Below are 12,812 nucleotides of genomic sequence, written 5' to 3'. Positions count from 1 at the left end.
CCTCCTCCATTTCTCATTATAACTCCATTTGCAGATTCTTAATGCATTTCTTTTAACTATGATGACTGACTGTTGGCAAAAGTGTGACATTTGCATTGAAACCAGATTTTATAATTGAACAAGAACTTAAGTACTGGGTTCATAGTTTGGGGTAGAATTCTCATTCAGGCTCAAGTCTAAAGTTCCTGAAAATTTAAGGGAGGTTTTATTAAAAAACCCGTAAGCAGACTGTGGCTGAAATTTTGGCTTTAGATTTTAACCAGGTGAAAAACATGTAGAGGTTGAAACTTACATGCAAATTGAGGGGTATTTCAGATTTTTCAGATTTATATTCTGGCCTACTTACACACGACTTTTTTCTTTTTCCGTAGCTAATTTCTGCTGTCTGTTTTGAGTGTTGTGGGTGCTGCTGCTGTATATCAGCAGTTCTGAGATCTCTGGTGGTGGTTTCAAGGTGTGAGGTATGCATTGACTACTACACAGCCACCTTCTGCACTGTCAGGTGCCACAGTGTAGTCACACTCCTGCTGACCCCCTCTGAGAATCCAGCAGTGCCCTCTGGCAGCAGTGGGACCTGACTTTGCACACAGCCATTCCTTGGCTGTCTCTGGGTTTGCCATGAGTGGAGGCAGGACTGAGAAAAGCAGAGCTGGCTGGGGCCCCCGGCAGCATCATGCCCATATTCTGTTGAGATTTACTTCTGTACAGTGTCAGTGAGTATTTGACTGGACTTACTGGGAGAAGGGCACTATATGGATTTAGGCTTGGAATACTGCTAAACTTTCCTGAGCTCTTTTGAAAAGGCACCTCTGTGTTCATTCTCCAGACACCACCATCCTCTAGACTCGTGGGACAAAGGTAAAATCTATGTTAGTAAACTTTCTTTAAGAGAAAAGAAACATAGAGCCAGTTAAGTTTCTTTAACAGCAGCAGCAATTGAAAAGTCATTTTGAAAAGTAATTTTAAAAGCTTGCCATGGTAAAAATGCATTTTGGTTGTCTGTGGGTACCCTCAGAAGAGTACCCTTTTCTTACAGCTGCAGAGTTGTACAATCCAGCCGTAGTATCACAGTGATGCCTGTGAAGCTTTTGTAGATACTTATCTCTTCACCTCTTATTCCTGCTGTCCATGGTCCTTTGACCTCCCTTCAGCTCATCTGTTTGGTTTCCTTTGCTACACCAGAGAGCTGAGAAAGTAAATCAGTTGAATTTTTTTCTCTCAAGTCATGTCTCAAGCTTCAGTCTTTACTTTTTAGGAAGTCAGTATTTCAGTTCTCTATGGTGAGGGCAGCAGCTACCAGAGAACCTCCTACCACCTGTGCAGGAGGCAGGCCTTGTTCTGGTATTGTCCTGGAAGAATCTGCACTTTGGAATGGAGATCCCTGAACAAGAGCAGGTTGGAAAACCCACAGGAGGCAGCACATCCCTTTGCAGAGGTAGCAGCTCAGGTTTGAAAGCAGTACAGTCATGTTTGCTCACTGTTATCCCTCACCTGATGAACTTAGCTTAGTAACAGAAGCTGAAATCTTGTGGATGCAGAGGGAAGACTTTCTCATGCTATTTGAGGACTTTAGCAAAGGATTCACCCTTTTTCTTCTATGATGTTTTAGAGTATCCCCACTCTCCACTCTACCAGCAGCACTTGAGGCAACACTGTAAAAAACCAACACTGTAGATTTAAATGACTCTCCCTACCTGACATAACCCTGACCAGATCCTCTCAAACCCAGTACCTGAGGAGGCACCCAACCTGCTGTTTGAGCAGAGGGTGGCAGAGAGAATGACCCATCCTGAGAGAAAGGATTCCTGCCTGACAGGGTGCTCAGAAGCTGCGGCCGTACAATGCACGGGCAGCAGCAGAGACCGGGGGATGTGCTGCTTCGCTTTGTCACGGGACGCTGTGTTATGCTGAGATGTGACACTAGATGGTGCATTCGCCAAATGATTGGAAAAAATGGATATTCCCGGTGCCTTTGGCACAAGGCTGACAGTAACTGTCCCATCTGCTGTGTAATCACAGTATATCCTTCTCACAGCTTTTCACAAAAGTGACCCTTCCATGCAAGAGTCAAATTCCTTGCTCCCACAGCTGCCAGGGTGGTATTTTGAGACTTTGGCACTTACACATGTAGGTTTGGGGAATTTTTTGTCTGATCACATATTAAGTTAACAAGTAATTTAGAAACAAGAAAATTTTAATGTCATATTGAGTTCAAGGGATGCTTGAGGTTGGATAGAGGGTGTATGTTATCCCACTCTTTGCCTTGGTTGTCTGGTTTAGGCCTTCATCCTTCTGATGTTTACTACATAATGAATGTCTGACCGTGTATTTTAATATTTTTATGGTAGGGTCTTAGACCTTGCCTACAAGGAGTAAATTATACTGAATTAACTACACTGATTTAGAAACTGATTTAGTTAAATCAGTGCAACTCTCCTGAGCACTTTATACCACTTTAGTTTAAGTCATGAGTCAGTGAGTAACAAATCAATTCTGCGGGCAGAGAGTGAGAAAGATTAGCCTAGATCTTCAGCCCTTCTATCTCAGTATTTATTAGGCTAAGGCCTCTTCAGGGCTTGTTGCTGTTCTCTTTAATTTTCTCTGCCTAATGGACCTGATCCAGCTCTTGATGGCGTAAATGAGGGGTTTTCCATGATGTCCAGCTGGGAGCTGGAGATGGCAATATCTTTATTAGAAACCTAGAGAGGCTTAGAATGACAAATAACTCAAGCCTGTCTTCTCCTCACTGCATACGGAGTTCTCAGATTGTGGCTCATATTGCAGAAGTTGCATCTGCAATGACAAATATATTATCCTACATCCAGGGCTGGAAAATTTATCCTCTAAAGACAGGAATCTCTACTAACATTGTGCTAGGAATATCATTATGCAAGGAGTCATAATCTGATTCGATTTTCTCAACAACAGCTGACAACATATACTTTAAGGCAGGATGAAAATAATTCTTTAAAGGAATTTCCACAAGTTTTGTGCATTCTGGTTGGATAGACTCAGGACTCGGGTTATTCCTGGTTTTGTAGCAGCTTAACCAGAAACTAGACTGATGTTGCACAGTTTTTTCAAAATGTGTTTCAAAAAGTGTTGCTTTATTTTGTTGCTGTTCTCTTTCTCTACCTTTCTTCACAGTTTTACAAACTATTAATAATAAGAAAGATATCTGAGGATATGCTTAAGAATATGCAGAATTCTACTCACTGAAAGTTTTGCTTATTTTTCCCAAATCTTCTTACTCCTGTCTGTAGAGAGCAGCAGTTGAACTCTTGGACTGTCTGCCTATTCCAGGAAGAGTAATTCACTTGTTTACAAACCTAAGATTTTGGTTTAGTGCAAAGTAATTGTTCTCATTCTGAACTGGACGTTAATAGAGCTGTAAACTCTGCAACCAACAATGTCCTGGTATACTCTTACAATTCACCTACAGCTCCTGGAAATCTTCGTATTTCAATTAGTGATGCCACCTTCTACTTCTGTCTCTGTGTCAAATGTGATTTCTTGTGTTTTTTACAGGTTTATAATGGAACTTACATCTTTGCCTAAATTCCTTTGGACAAGTGACAACAAGCTTCTGCATCACCATTTTCCAGACATACTGGCTACTGTTCATACCACACAAGACATCCCTGAAGAAGTTGTTTTTGGACCATGCATGCTCCAGAACACCCTTCTGGACACTGTAGCTTTCATTGCTCTCAAGTGTTCTGATAGACGGAACATCCACTATGTATTTAAGGTATGAGAAAAATCTGAATGTTTAATGTTGGACCTAGCAAAAAGAGTTACACCATCCCTGAGAAGGTGTTTTGTTTTGTTCAGCACAAGTAACATCTCCTTCAAAGAGAAAGGGCCAGTGCATTTCTGATTTATGAGCTGTAGACTGGAAGGACCTAAGGAAAACTCTATCCTTTGCAGGAAGAATACAAAGTCCCACTTCTATGCTGCTGATTGATGACCTGCTTCAGATCTGACTTGGAATAGGAGGGAAGAGGGACAAATAGTTTAGTAACCTCTAGTTCAGCTTTTGTCAGGACAAAAGAGGTTTATCAGGAGGTGTGACAGCCCTGTGAGAACAGAGGGGGCAGACTGTGGCATTGCACTGATTCATGCAGGTGGTACATTCACAGCACTTATTTACAGATCTAGGCAACTGCTACCCCAGTGTGTTCAGTTATCCTTAAAAGTGAAACCACAATGGCAGTCAGGCAACTAGCCCACACACTTAGGGCAAGCACAACTTAACTGCTATTGGTACATGGACTTCCTAAAGTCACCTTAGATGTGTATGTCTGTGTAACAGCTACACTTTTCAATCACTGTAGGGAAGTCAGAAACCCCAGGATTGTAAAGGACTGTTAACTCTCAAGCTCTAGTTCCCCAAATTTTTGTTTCATAGTCACTGTTTATCATGCTGACCACTTACCCTGTCTTTCTGGGTCTTGGAGTGCCTTTCAGTCACTGTTGGTCTAGATGAAGAGAGGGAGGTGTTTTACAGTGTGAGGAATGCCAATTTCCCACATTCTGTGGCATGGATGGATCTGAGAGAGATCCAGATTTGCCTAAGATTTCTGTGCTCTGGAGGAGAGAAATCGCAAGGCACATGTGTAATATGGAAGGTACAGTTGTTGGGAGATAACCTGTTCTACACTTCTGTTTTAAACAAGTTAAGAGAGAGAAGAAGAGGCTTCAGGGTTTATCTGACTGTTTTGAGTCAAGTTAAGAGAGAGAAGAAGAGGCTTCAGGGTTTATCTGACTGTTTTGAGTCTCTGGCACAAGTTTGATTTCTTGAACAGTGTTATTAGTACTCCAGGAGACCAACAAACTCTTTGGAGAGAGACCTGCCCTGAAATAAGGCTTTATTTTTGGAATATTTCTGTATTTCTCCTGGGAGTTTTGAATTACTGTAGAGAGAGCCTCAAAGGTTTTCTACATTGGAAGAGCCCTCTAGAGGGATGGCTTTAGTGTTTTTCTACACTTGAGCTAAGTAATTGCTATGCAGCAATGAAATTGGATGCCTGGGTTGGCTCAGATCTCTGTCTTTTGGCAGTAAATACATGAAATTCTGCGCAAGTAGCTGTTTCAGATGCAATTGGTAGTCCCATATCCTGTTAACTACTCATAATTAAAAGTAAACCTCCCAGAAATCAGGAGCTACCATTAGGCTCCTAACTGTGTGTAGTAGTTAATTAAAAATTCAGTCATGATGCTGTGTTGTCATCATGGCACTGAAATGCAAAATAAGAAGTGGGTTTTGCTCAGCTGGGTGTAGTATGAACAGAATACACACAGAAATGAACTGGCAAGGTGGATTCATTGCAGCTGAGGTTTCTGTTCATCATCGTTCATCAGCACTCCTGCAAGACTTTGGGGAATATTATTTCTAACATGGGTTTCATCGTCTTGGACTTTTTTTGTTTAAACCAAAGAGAACTTAATAATATTTTTTTCTCTCATTTTCTTGGAGACCTTAATTTGAGCTCCTTGGCCCAGATTGTAAAAGAAGATGCCTTGGCAGCCATTGGCACAGGTAGTCCTTTCCAGCTGATTCCTCTGCCCCTTACAGCTGTAAGGGTTGGGAGTTTCAAGGAAGAGACTTATTTTCTCTCTTCTTTTCCCTCATTTCCTGAGGGAGACACATTCCTCCACAGCCCAGCTATGACTGAGATGCTGGGCTGTGAAGGCCTTACCTCATACATGGGTGCAAAGGATCCATCGGGGGGATTGACATCTCCAGGAGAGGGTGGATTTTCTGGGTTTATAGTGTCTCTAAACACATGGGAAAACTAAAGCTGGTTCATGATTCTAGTTGGCAGCACCCAGATCTTTTCTTACATCTGTACTCCTCCTCACCTACTTGAAGCTCACTGAGCTCTTTCCCTGGAGTCCTGGTGGAGCTGTGCTCCCTTTGACTTTGCTGAGAGCACTGGGTGGCTGCTCAGTATTTCTGAAACACAGCAACTAAAATATGACAGCCTCTGTCATAGCTATTAGTTACAGCCACTGTGTGTGGGTGGGTGTTCCTGTGTTGCTGTCAGGCACTTGTATTTCTCAATCATTGTTAATTATCATGGCATTTAGAGAGAGCCAGTTTCAGTGCATGCTAATTTATTTTTTCTCTTACACTAAGTAACTCTCATCCTAATGGTCTCTTAATGTTTCATTCTTGTATCCAAGCTACTAATGTGATCAAACTTTTCACGGTAGGTAATAGTCAGTTAAAACCAGAGAAATAATTAGCCAAAATATTGTTTCTGGTACCAAACACCAGTGAATGGCTGCCCTGCAATTAGTGGAAAACAAAGAGCTATACATTGCTTGGGGTGAAATTTAGATCATACTTGTCGTTAAACATCCTTCCTTTCTAAACAATGACTTTGTACTTCAAAAATTAGTTTTTATGCATATAAATGTTGCCTTTGATCACCCTGTGTTTTAACCTTCAGGCTATGAAAATCCCTATCTTTCAAATGTTGCAGAGGGCACAGACCTGCTGTGGTAAACACCAAGGAAAAACCTATAAAAAAATAAATCATTCCCTATTCAGTGTAATAAAGTAACATAGATTGGAGTCACACACTGTGTGAGGAAGACAATGCCAAATGTTTTGTACTTGCATTATTTAATTGTCAACCTGTGATTAAATGACTCAGGAGTCCTGTGGAGTAAAAATTATATGTGATTTAGGACTATGCTGTGATATACACACAGAATGGAAATTTAATTTGAGCAATAGACTTAATATTTTTTAAACTTTTTAGTACCTGACCTTACAACCGAAGAAATTTGTTTGGTGTATCTGCATGCACACAATTTGAAAGTAAATCAACCCCTTGCAACTCTAAGAAATTATTTAACAAAAATATTGATCTGATGAGGTTTATCTGTTTAGGTACCTTGAAATTAATTGAATTAATCTAGCAAAGGTAAAAAAGGAATCTATAATTTTATTTCTGAAAAGAAGGAAAGAGGGCATATAAGTGCTTCTTAGTTGTATATATTAAAATCTGTATTTTATGTTATCTAGCCAAACAGATATGCAGATGTTTACTTGGGGTGTTGAATCAAATAACTGTGATTTTCTTACAACCCCGATCCATATCCTCTTATGTCAGTGAAAAACTCCACATGCAACTGTCCTGAGTGTATGTTCACTCCCAGTTTCACACTGCACCGATCCAGAGGTCTGCACATCTCTCAGTCCCCAGTCACAGCACTGGCACATCGCCTGACTCATATCCCATTTTCATATCCCAAGGACTGAGACTCCTCCTTAGAGAGGCTCACACCTCCTGTACCTCTGTGATCCACACCTGGCACAGTCCCATGGCATGGTCTGCACAGGACAGGGCTAGAGACTGACCACAACATAGCAGGCCTGGCTTTGCCATGGGAGGTTACACGTGAATATTGGTGTCTCCTCCTCCCTCCCACACAGCTGTATTCCCAGAGCTCTCAGCCCCCCCACTGGAGAAGCCTTCTCCCTGTGATGCCTTTGAATTTGGTGGCACTGGCAGATGTATTGGGCTCACAGCTTTGTCATATGTGCTCAGTGCAAGGCAGAAACCAGGCTTTGTTCTTGGATTGGATGAAAATCTTGCTTTGGGCCTTGAGACCTGTAACTTCCCTTCTTTGTGTCCTGTCCCACAGGTGGATGTTACATCTGTGCACAGTCCCACAGGACTGCCTTGGATGAGACTCGTACAAGCAGCTGCCAATAGCAAGGAGCAGAACTTGGAAGCTTACTTAGAAAACAGTCAGTTATACTATCGCTCCACCAGGAAAATCAGCAAAAATGAGGAACTGCTTGTCTGGTATGATGAGGAGCTTTCCAGCCTCTTGGGTTTCAATGAGATAAAAGCTCAGAGGCCCCAGAATGGTAAGTGCTGAATTGCTGATTGCAGGGGTCACTGAGGACAGAAGGGAGTCTGCATCTTCTTTAGTCTGTGGTTGTCTTGTAATAATACAAAACATGTGTAAATCCTTAGCTGGTCTGCTAAGAGAAAAGATCTTCTGCTTTGAGGTTTGAGCTGGAGGCACAGAGCAAGAACCAATTTGCAGTTCTTAATGCCATTCTCATTGGTACTTTCTAGCAGAGGAGGGTGCACTAGGGATTCATGCTGAAATTTTTGAGCTATGCAATGGAAGTCTATGCACTTTGATAACTTAGAATCCTAAAGTCTAAAGTATCAGTTGGAAATAGGCCTTTTTTAGCTCATTGACAAATCAGGTATAGGCTAGTGTTTAGTTTTAATCTGATAAATGAGCAGATCTTTAAAAATACATAACAAACCTAACAGTATTGCATGCAGCACAGACTGCCCATTTCGTGTGGGACACAGTGGTAATGAGGAAAAGAGCAAGCTTCAGTTTCTGAGATGTTGCTGAAAATTCATTGCTCCAAAAGAAATTGACCTGGAAATTGGTACAAAACTAAAAATCAAGATTACAGAGACACCAAGAAAGTTAGTCAGGTCCATACCAACTCTGACTCCAGCTGTCATTTGCTCCAAATTTTACCTAGTTAGACTGGAACAAAAACCCTTTCTACATTCCCTTTAGTTAAGTTAAACAAGGCTTATATAGATTAGTTAGTAAAGGTATAGGTTGATACAGATATGCATTATCAAATTCATTTGGTAATGTGCTTGTCTGTAAATTAGTATTAAATTAATTCAGACACATTCATAACAGGAACCGACTAAATCATTCCAGCTGGTTTCAGTGTATTCTGTTAGTTTCTGTGTAGATGCACACTGCCAGCCCTTTGGATTTACCAGAGAAGAGTGTTACTTGCACAAGAAACACTATATCTAGACTCAAGACTTTAAACTCATAGGTATAATGTTCCACCCATTTCAGCAGCCTTATTTTCTTATAAAAAGTTCAGCTGTAAAGTAAAGTAAAGTTTGTAAAGTGATATAAGCTGTGCTGAGTCTCAAATTAGGAATTTTTAATTATACTCAACCAATTGATGAACTTTCCTATGTATCCCAGGCCTCAGGTGCTGTCTGGCATTCCTTGCATTGTAAAACTGCTGCGTTGTGAAATAACGTAACATGGATATAGTTTACAAGGGTTAAGATGTACCATATTTGTGTTGATTGCTGAATTTTGTACCATCTGTTCATGGGCACTCAATCATCCCAAAGAACCAGAGGTGCAGTAGGTCTGAAGACCACAAGGAAAGAGTGTTCCTTATTCCTCTTGCCCATCACTGGCATTGTTTCCATTTGAACATCATTTTCTGTGCCATAGACTGTGCCTTAAGGTATACAACAGCTTGCCAAATGAGCATGAGTAAGGGCTTCAGGCATTAAGGTCAGATGATTTTTGAACGGTATTAAACTTCCAGAGTATCCTAAAAATAGAGTAATGTAAAAATCTTTGAATCCTGGTCTAAAACTCATTATTGCTTGATAACATTCATTTACCATAACATTTAACATTCATCCTGAATGAAAGCCAGTGACTTAGTTAAGAAATGTAGACCCAAATCTGGGTTTAGACTTCAAATCATTATAAAGTTTAAATGGTTTTATCTAGATCATGGTGTACTGGCCATTTGATGTACTTTTATGTAATATAATTACATTTTATGTAATAAAATTTAGGCTTGAGAGTATAAATGGGATACTTCTGCCAGTAGCACGGAAGCATAGAAGCAAGTAAGAGTGAACCATTTTGCATAGCAGGAAGGGACCTGATTCTGCACTGGTATTAATTTTACCATGTGTAACCTTGTATGACACCATTTTCATGTCAATGACAGAATCAGGATCTGCATCCACCCATGATTCCACCTTTGCAAAACTCATCACTTGTCTGTTTCTGCAGAGTTGAGATGCCAAGAATGTGACCGAGTCTTTAAATGTGAGCATTCCTATCTGTCCCATGTCCGCTTCCTCTGTGTCCCAGAGAAGAGCGCTCTGCTATGGAGAAACTTCCAGAACCCTAAAACTGAAAAGAGCAGCCTGGCTGAGCAGACCACGAATTTCCACAGTCTGGCAAGGGACCTGGAAGTCAAAATGGCAGCTTGTAAAGATGATGCACATGGTCTTATTGGAGAAAGAAGAGCAAAATCTGAAGAGGCTGAGAACAACAGGAGCAGGAAAACAGTGCTGTTGGAGAAAACTAATAATTTGACTGAGGAACGTAACTGTGGGGGCAAGGAAGAGGTTGGGGGAGAGCATGCATTGGCTGGTTCTTTCAGGAAGCTTAGTTCAGGGAGGCAATCAGCTAGGAAGGATGCTTTAGAGCAGAAGCAGAGTGCTTTCACTGAGGTCAGGAGGGTGAAAGAGAAGCTGAGGAATGAGAGATTGCAGGAGCCAGAGCAGGAGGATGGCATGGTCCCACTTGGTAAAGAGCAGGTGCCAAAGGAAGTGGCACCTCTGAACTCCTCTGGTAGTGCATTCTCCTTTGTTTGGCCCACCAGAGCTCGAGGAGAACAGAAGAGTGCTTTCAGCAAGCCCAGTAAGTGTGTAGCAGAAAGAGCTGCAGTAAATTCTTCTCATCCCATGAGTGAGTCAACAAAGAGCCTGGGGGAGCTGTCTGGCTTCATTGCCACCGCAGACATCATGTGCTGCAGCAGTCTTCTCAATTCCAAGTTCTTTGTCAGTGATTTGTGTAATGCTCAGATGCTGCAGACAAGCATCACTCGGAGCAATGTTTTCCCATATACCTCAGAACCCTGGCTCAAGCAAGCAGGAGGACAGTTACAAAACATCACCACCACCACTTCCTCCTCCTCCTCCTCCTCCTCCTCCTCCTCCTCCTCTTCCTTGACTCTTCTTCCCCCCACCTTCACATCCTTTGGAGTGGCTGCCCAGAACTGGTGTGCCAAATGCAACCTGTCCTTTCGCATGACATCTGATTTAGTCTTCCACATGCGGTCACATCACAAAAAAGAATACTCCTCAAGTGAATCCCAGTGCAAGAGGAGACGAGAGGAGAAGCTGACATGTCCCATTTGCCATGAGTACTTCCGAGAACGCCATCATTTATCCCGGCACATGACTTCTCATAATTAGACCTATGCAGACAGATGTCACCAAGGGACCGGGCAGGTTGGATGAAGAAGGGAATGATAGTTCACTTAAATCAATTTCTTTTTGAGTTTACATTCATTTCTTTCAGGAAATCACTGTTTACAATAATTTATAATACATGCTTTGTGAAAAAAATATAAAATGTGTACAAGAGTCTGAGTGGGTTTTAAGTTTTGAAAACTCAACCTAGCCCTTGTCAATCTATTTTTAAGCAAATAAAATAGTGAAATGAATCCACGAGCAGTGTTAATTTGCAGAGTAGGGACACAATTACAGATTTGCAAACAAATTTGTCTTTGCTTATATTGGATTTACTGGTGTCTGTGCAGTACAATTTAAATATAGAAATAACAACAACCTCATTGAATGAGGAACCTTTAGCATTAGAAAAATCAGAGCTTATATGTTAAAAGAAGATAAGTTACTATTTCTAGCAGCATTGGTGGACTCTCATTCCTTTATGTTAGCTGAATCAGCTCTCTTACCAAATTTTTGAGTTAAAAACTGACATCTTATCATCTCCTTGGCTTTGAAAGGGACCTGAATTTAAGACTGTTTGAAATCTGTGATTGTCAACAACTGACCAGCAGAGTGCCAAAGAGGATGGAACTTGTAAAGCAGGAATATCCAAGTTCCTTTCTAGGCTCTGCTGCTTTTGAAATGTCTTTTACACAATGAAATCAATGTGGGTCTGTATCAAAATTCGAGCTGTTGTCAAATATTCTAAGACCTGTGTGACTTTAGTAGGCATACAGATTTGATGGGAGTAGAGTTTAACCTGTGGTTTTCAGGTTTTGGATATACCAAAGGAAGCAGTTAGGGTATCTGAGTTACTATTAGCTACTGATAATAAAATCTGCACAGTTTAATTGTGGATGATAGGCTCTGTTCTGGTAACTGCTAGAAGAGAAATACAAAATGACACAGGTGTACATTTATTGCACTGCATTTGTACCACCTTGTCTGTCCTCTGGTTTCTACATGGGCCAATTCCACCTTTTTAAAAAAGAAAGTGGCATATTCTTTCTCTTGCCTGTCCATGACACATTTTTCTTTTGTCTACTTTTTTTTGAGCTTTGCTGAGTCTCAGCAGCAGATAAATTTACAGTGCTCAGAGTGGGAGGAAACACTGTCTATTGTTACTGCAGCCCATCTAATTAGCCTTTCATTACTTTTTAAATCCATTTAGGGGCTTGATTTTGATAGTTTATGACACTTTGTTCTTCAAGCAATCATTTCTCCTGCTCTTGTATAGTATTTTTTCAGGTTGTCTGATATTTTTGTGGCCTGCTTTTGAACCTCATCAAGGGCTAATATTCCCTTTCAGTCAGAGAATGATCAAAAACCACTCATTTCCCAGCTGAGGGTAAAGGACATTTCAATATGCTTTATATGTTCCACCATACTGATGATATACTCCAGTGGTTTTTGAATACTGGACAGAATTTTGAGTTACCATGACGATGCCTAGCCTGATGATGCAAGTATCAGCAAGTAAATACATCTGAATGAAAAAGAGAGACTGACAGTCTTTGGCTGTCAGCTGGAACCTGACACACACACACACACTCACTGTCTCTTGGGAGATTTCTGTAAGTCAGGAGATTGTATTCTTCCCAATATGTTGCTGTTGAATATTAATACATGGCTGTTTCCTATTAATATAAACATTTTTCTTATTGCAGGGTTTATTTTTGAAACATAAAGTGATAAAACTATTACATTATTCCTTTGAGTTCAGGAGACAGTTCT

General features: G+C 40.9%; 1 protein-coding gene across 1 annotated transcript; it reads left to right on the top strand.

Annotated features, from left to right (window-relative positions):
* The first annotated feature begins 3,533 nt into the window (after window positions 1–3,533).
* ZNF488 (zinc finger protein 488) lies at window positions 3,534–11,283 on the top strand. Its single transcript, XM_053984022.1, has 3 exons — window positions 3,534–3,751; window positions 7,663–7,891; window positions 9,850–11,283. The coding sequence occupies exons 1-3, from the start codon at window positions 3,536–3,538 to the stop codon at window positions 11,040–11,042; spliced, it is 1,638 nt and encodes a 545-aa protein (XP_053839997.1). The 5' UTR covers window positions 3,534–3,535; the 3' UTR covers window positions 11,043–11,283.
* Window positions 11,284–12,812: the final 1,529 nt, after the last annotated feature.

The sequence above is a fragment of the Vidua macroura genome, chromosome 8 (assembly GCF_024509145.1).
Source record: "Vidua macroura isolate BioBank_ID:100142 chromosome 8, ASM2450914v1, whole genome shotgun sequence".
NCBI lineage: Eukaryota > Metazoa > Chordata > Aves > Passeriformes > Viduidae > Vidua > Vidua macroura.
Note: the sequence above shows the minus strand (reverse complement) of the source record. Positions and strands in the feature narration are given on the sequence as shown.

Bases quoted from the DNA above. Each gene is read 5' to 3' on its own strand.
- ZNF488 (XM_053984022.1), top strand. From the start codon at position 3,536: ATGGAACTTACATCTTTGCCTAAATTCCTTTGGACAAGTGACAACAAG. The intron at 3,752-7,662 runs GTATGAGAAAAA...CCTGTCCCACAG, and splicing joins ACATCCACTATGTATTTAAG to GTGGATGTTACATCTGTGCA. The intron at 7,892-9,849 runs GTAAGTGCTGAA...CTGTTTCTGCAG, and splicing joins AGCTCAGAGGCCCCAGAATG to AGTTGAGATGCCAAGAATGT.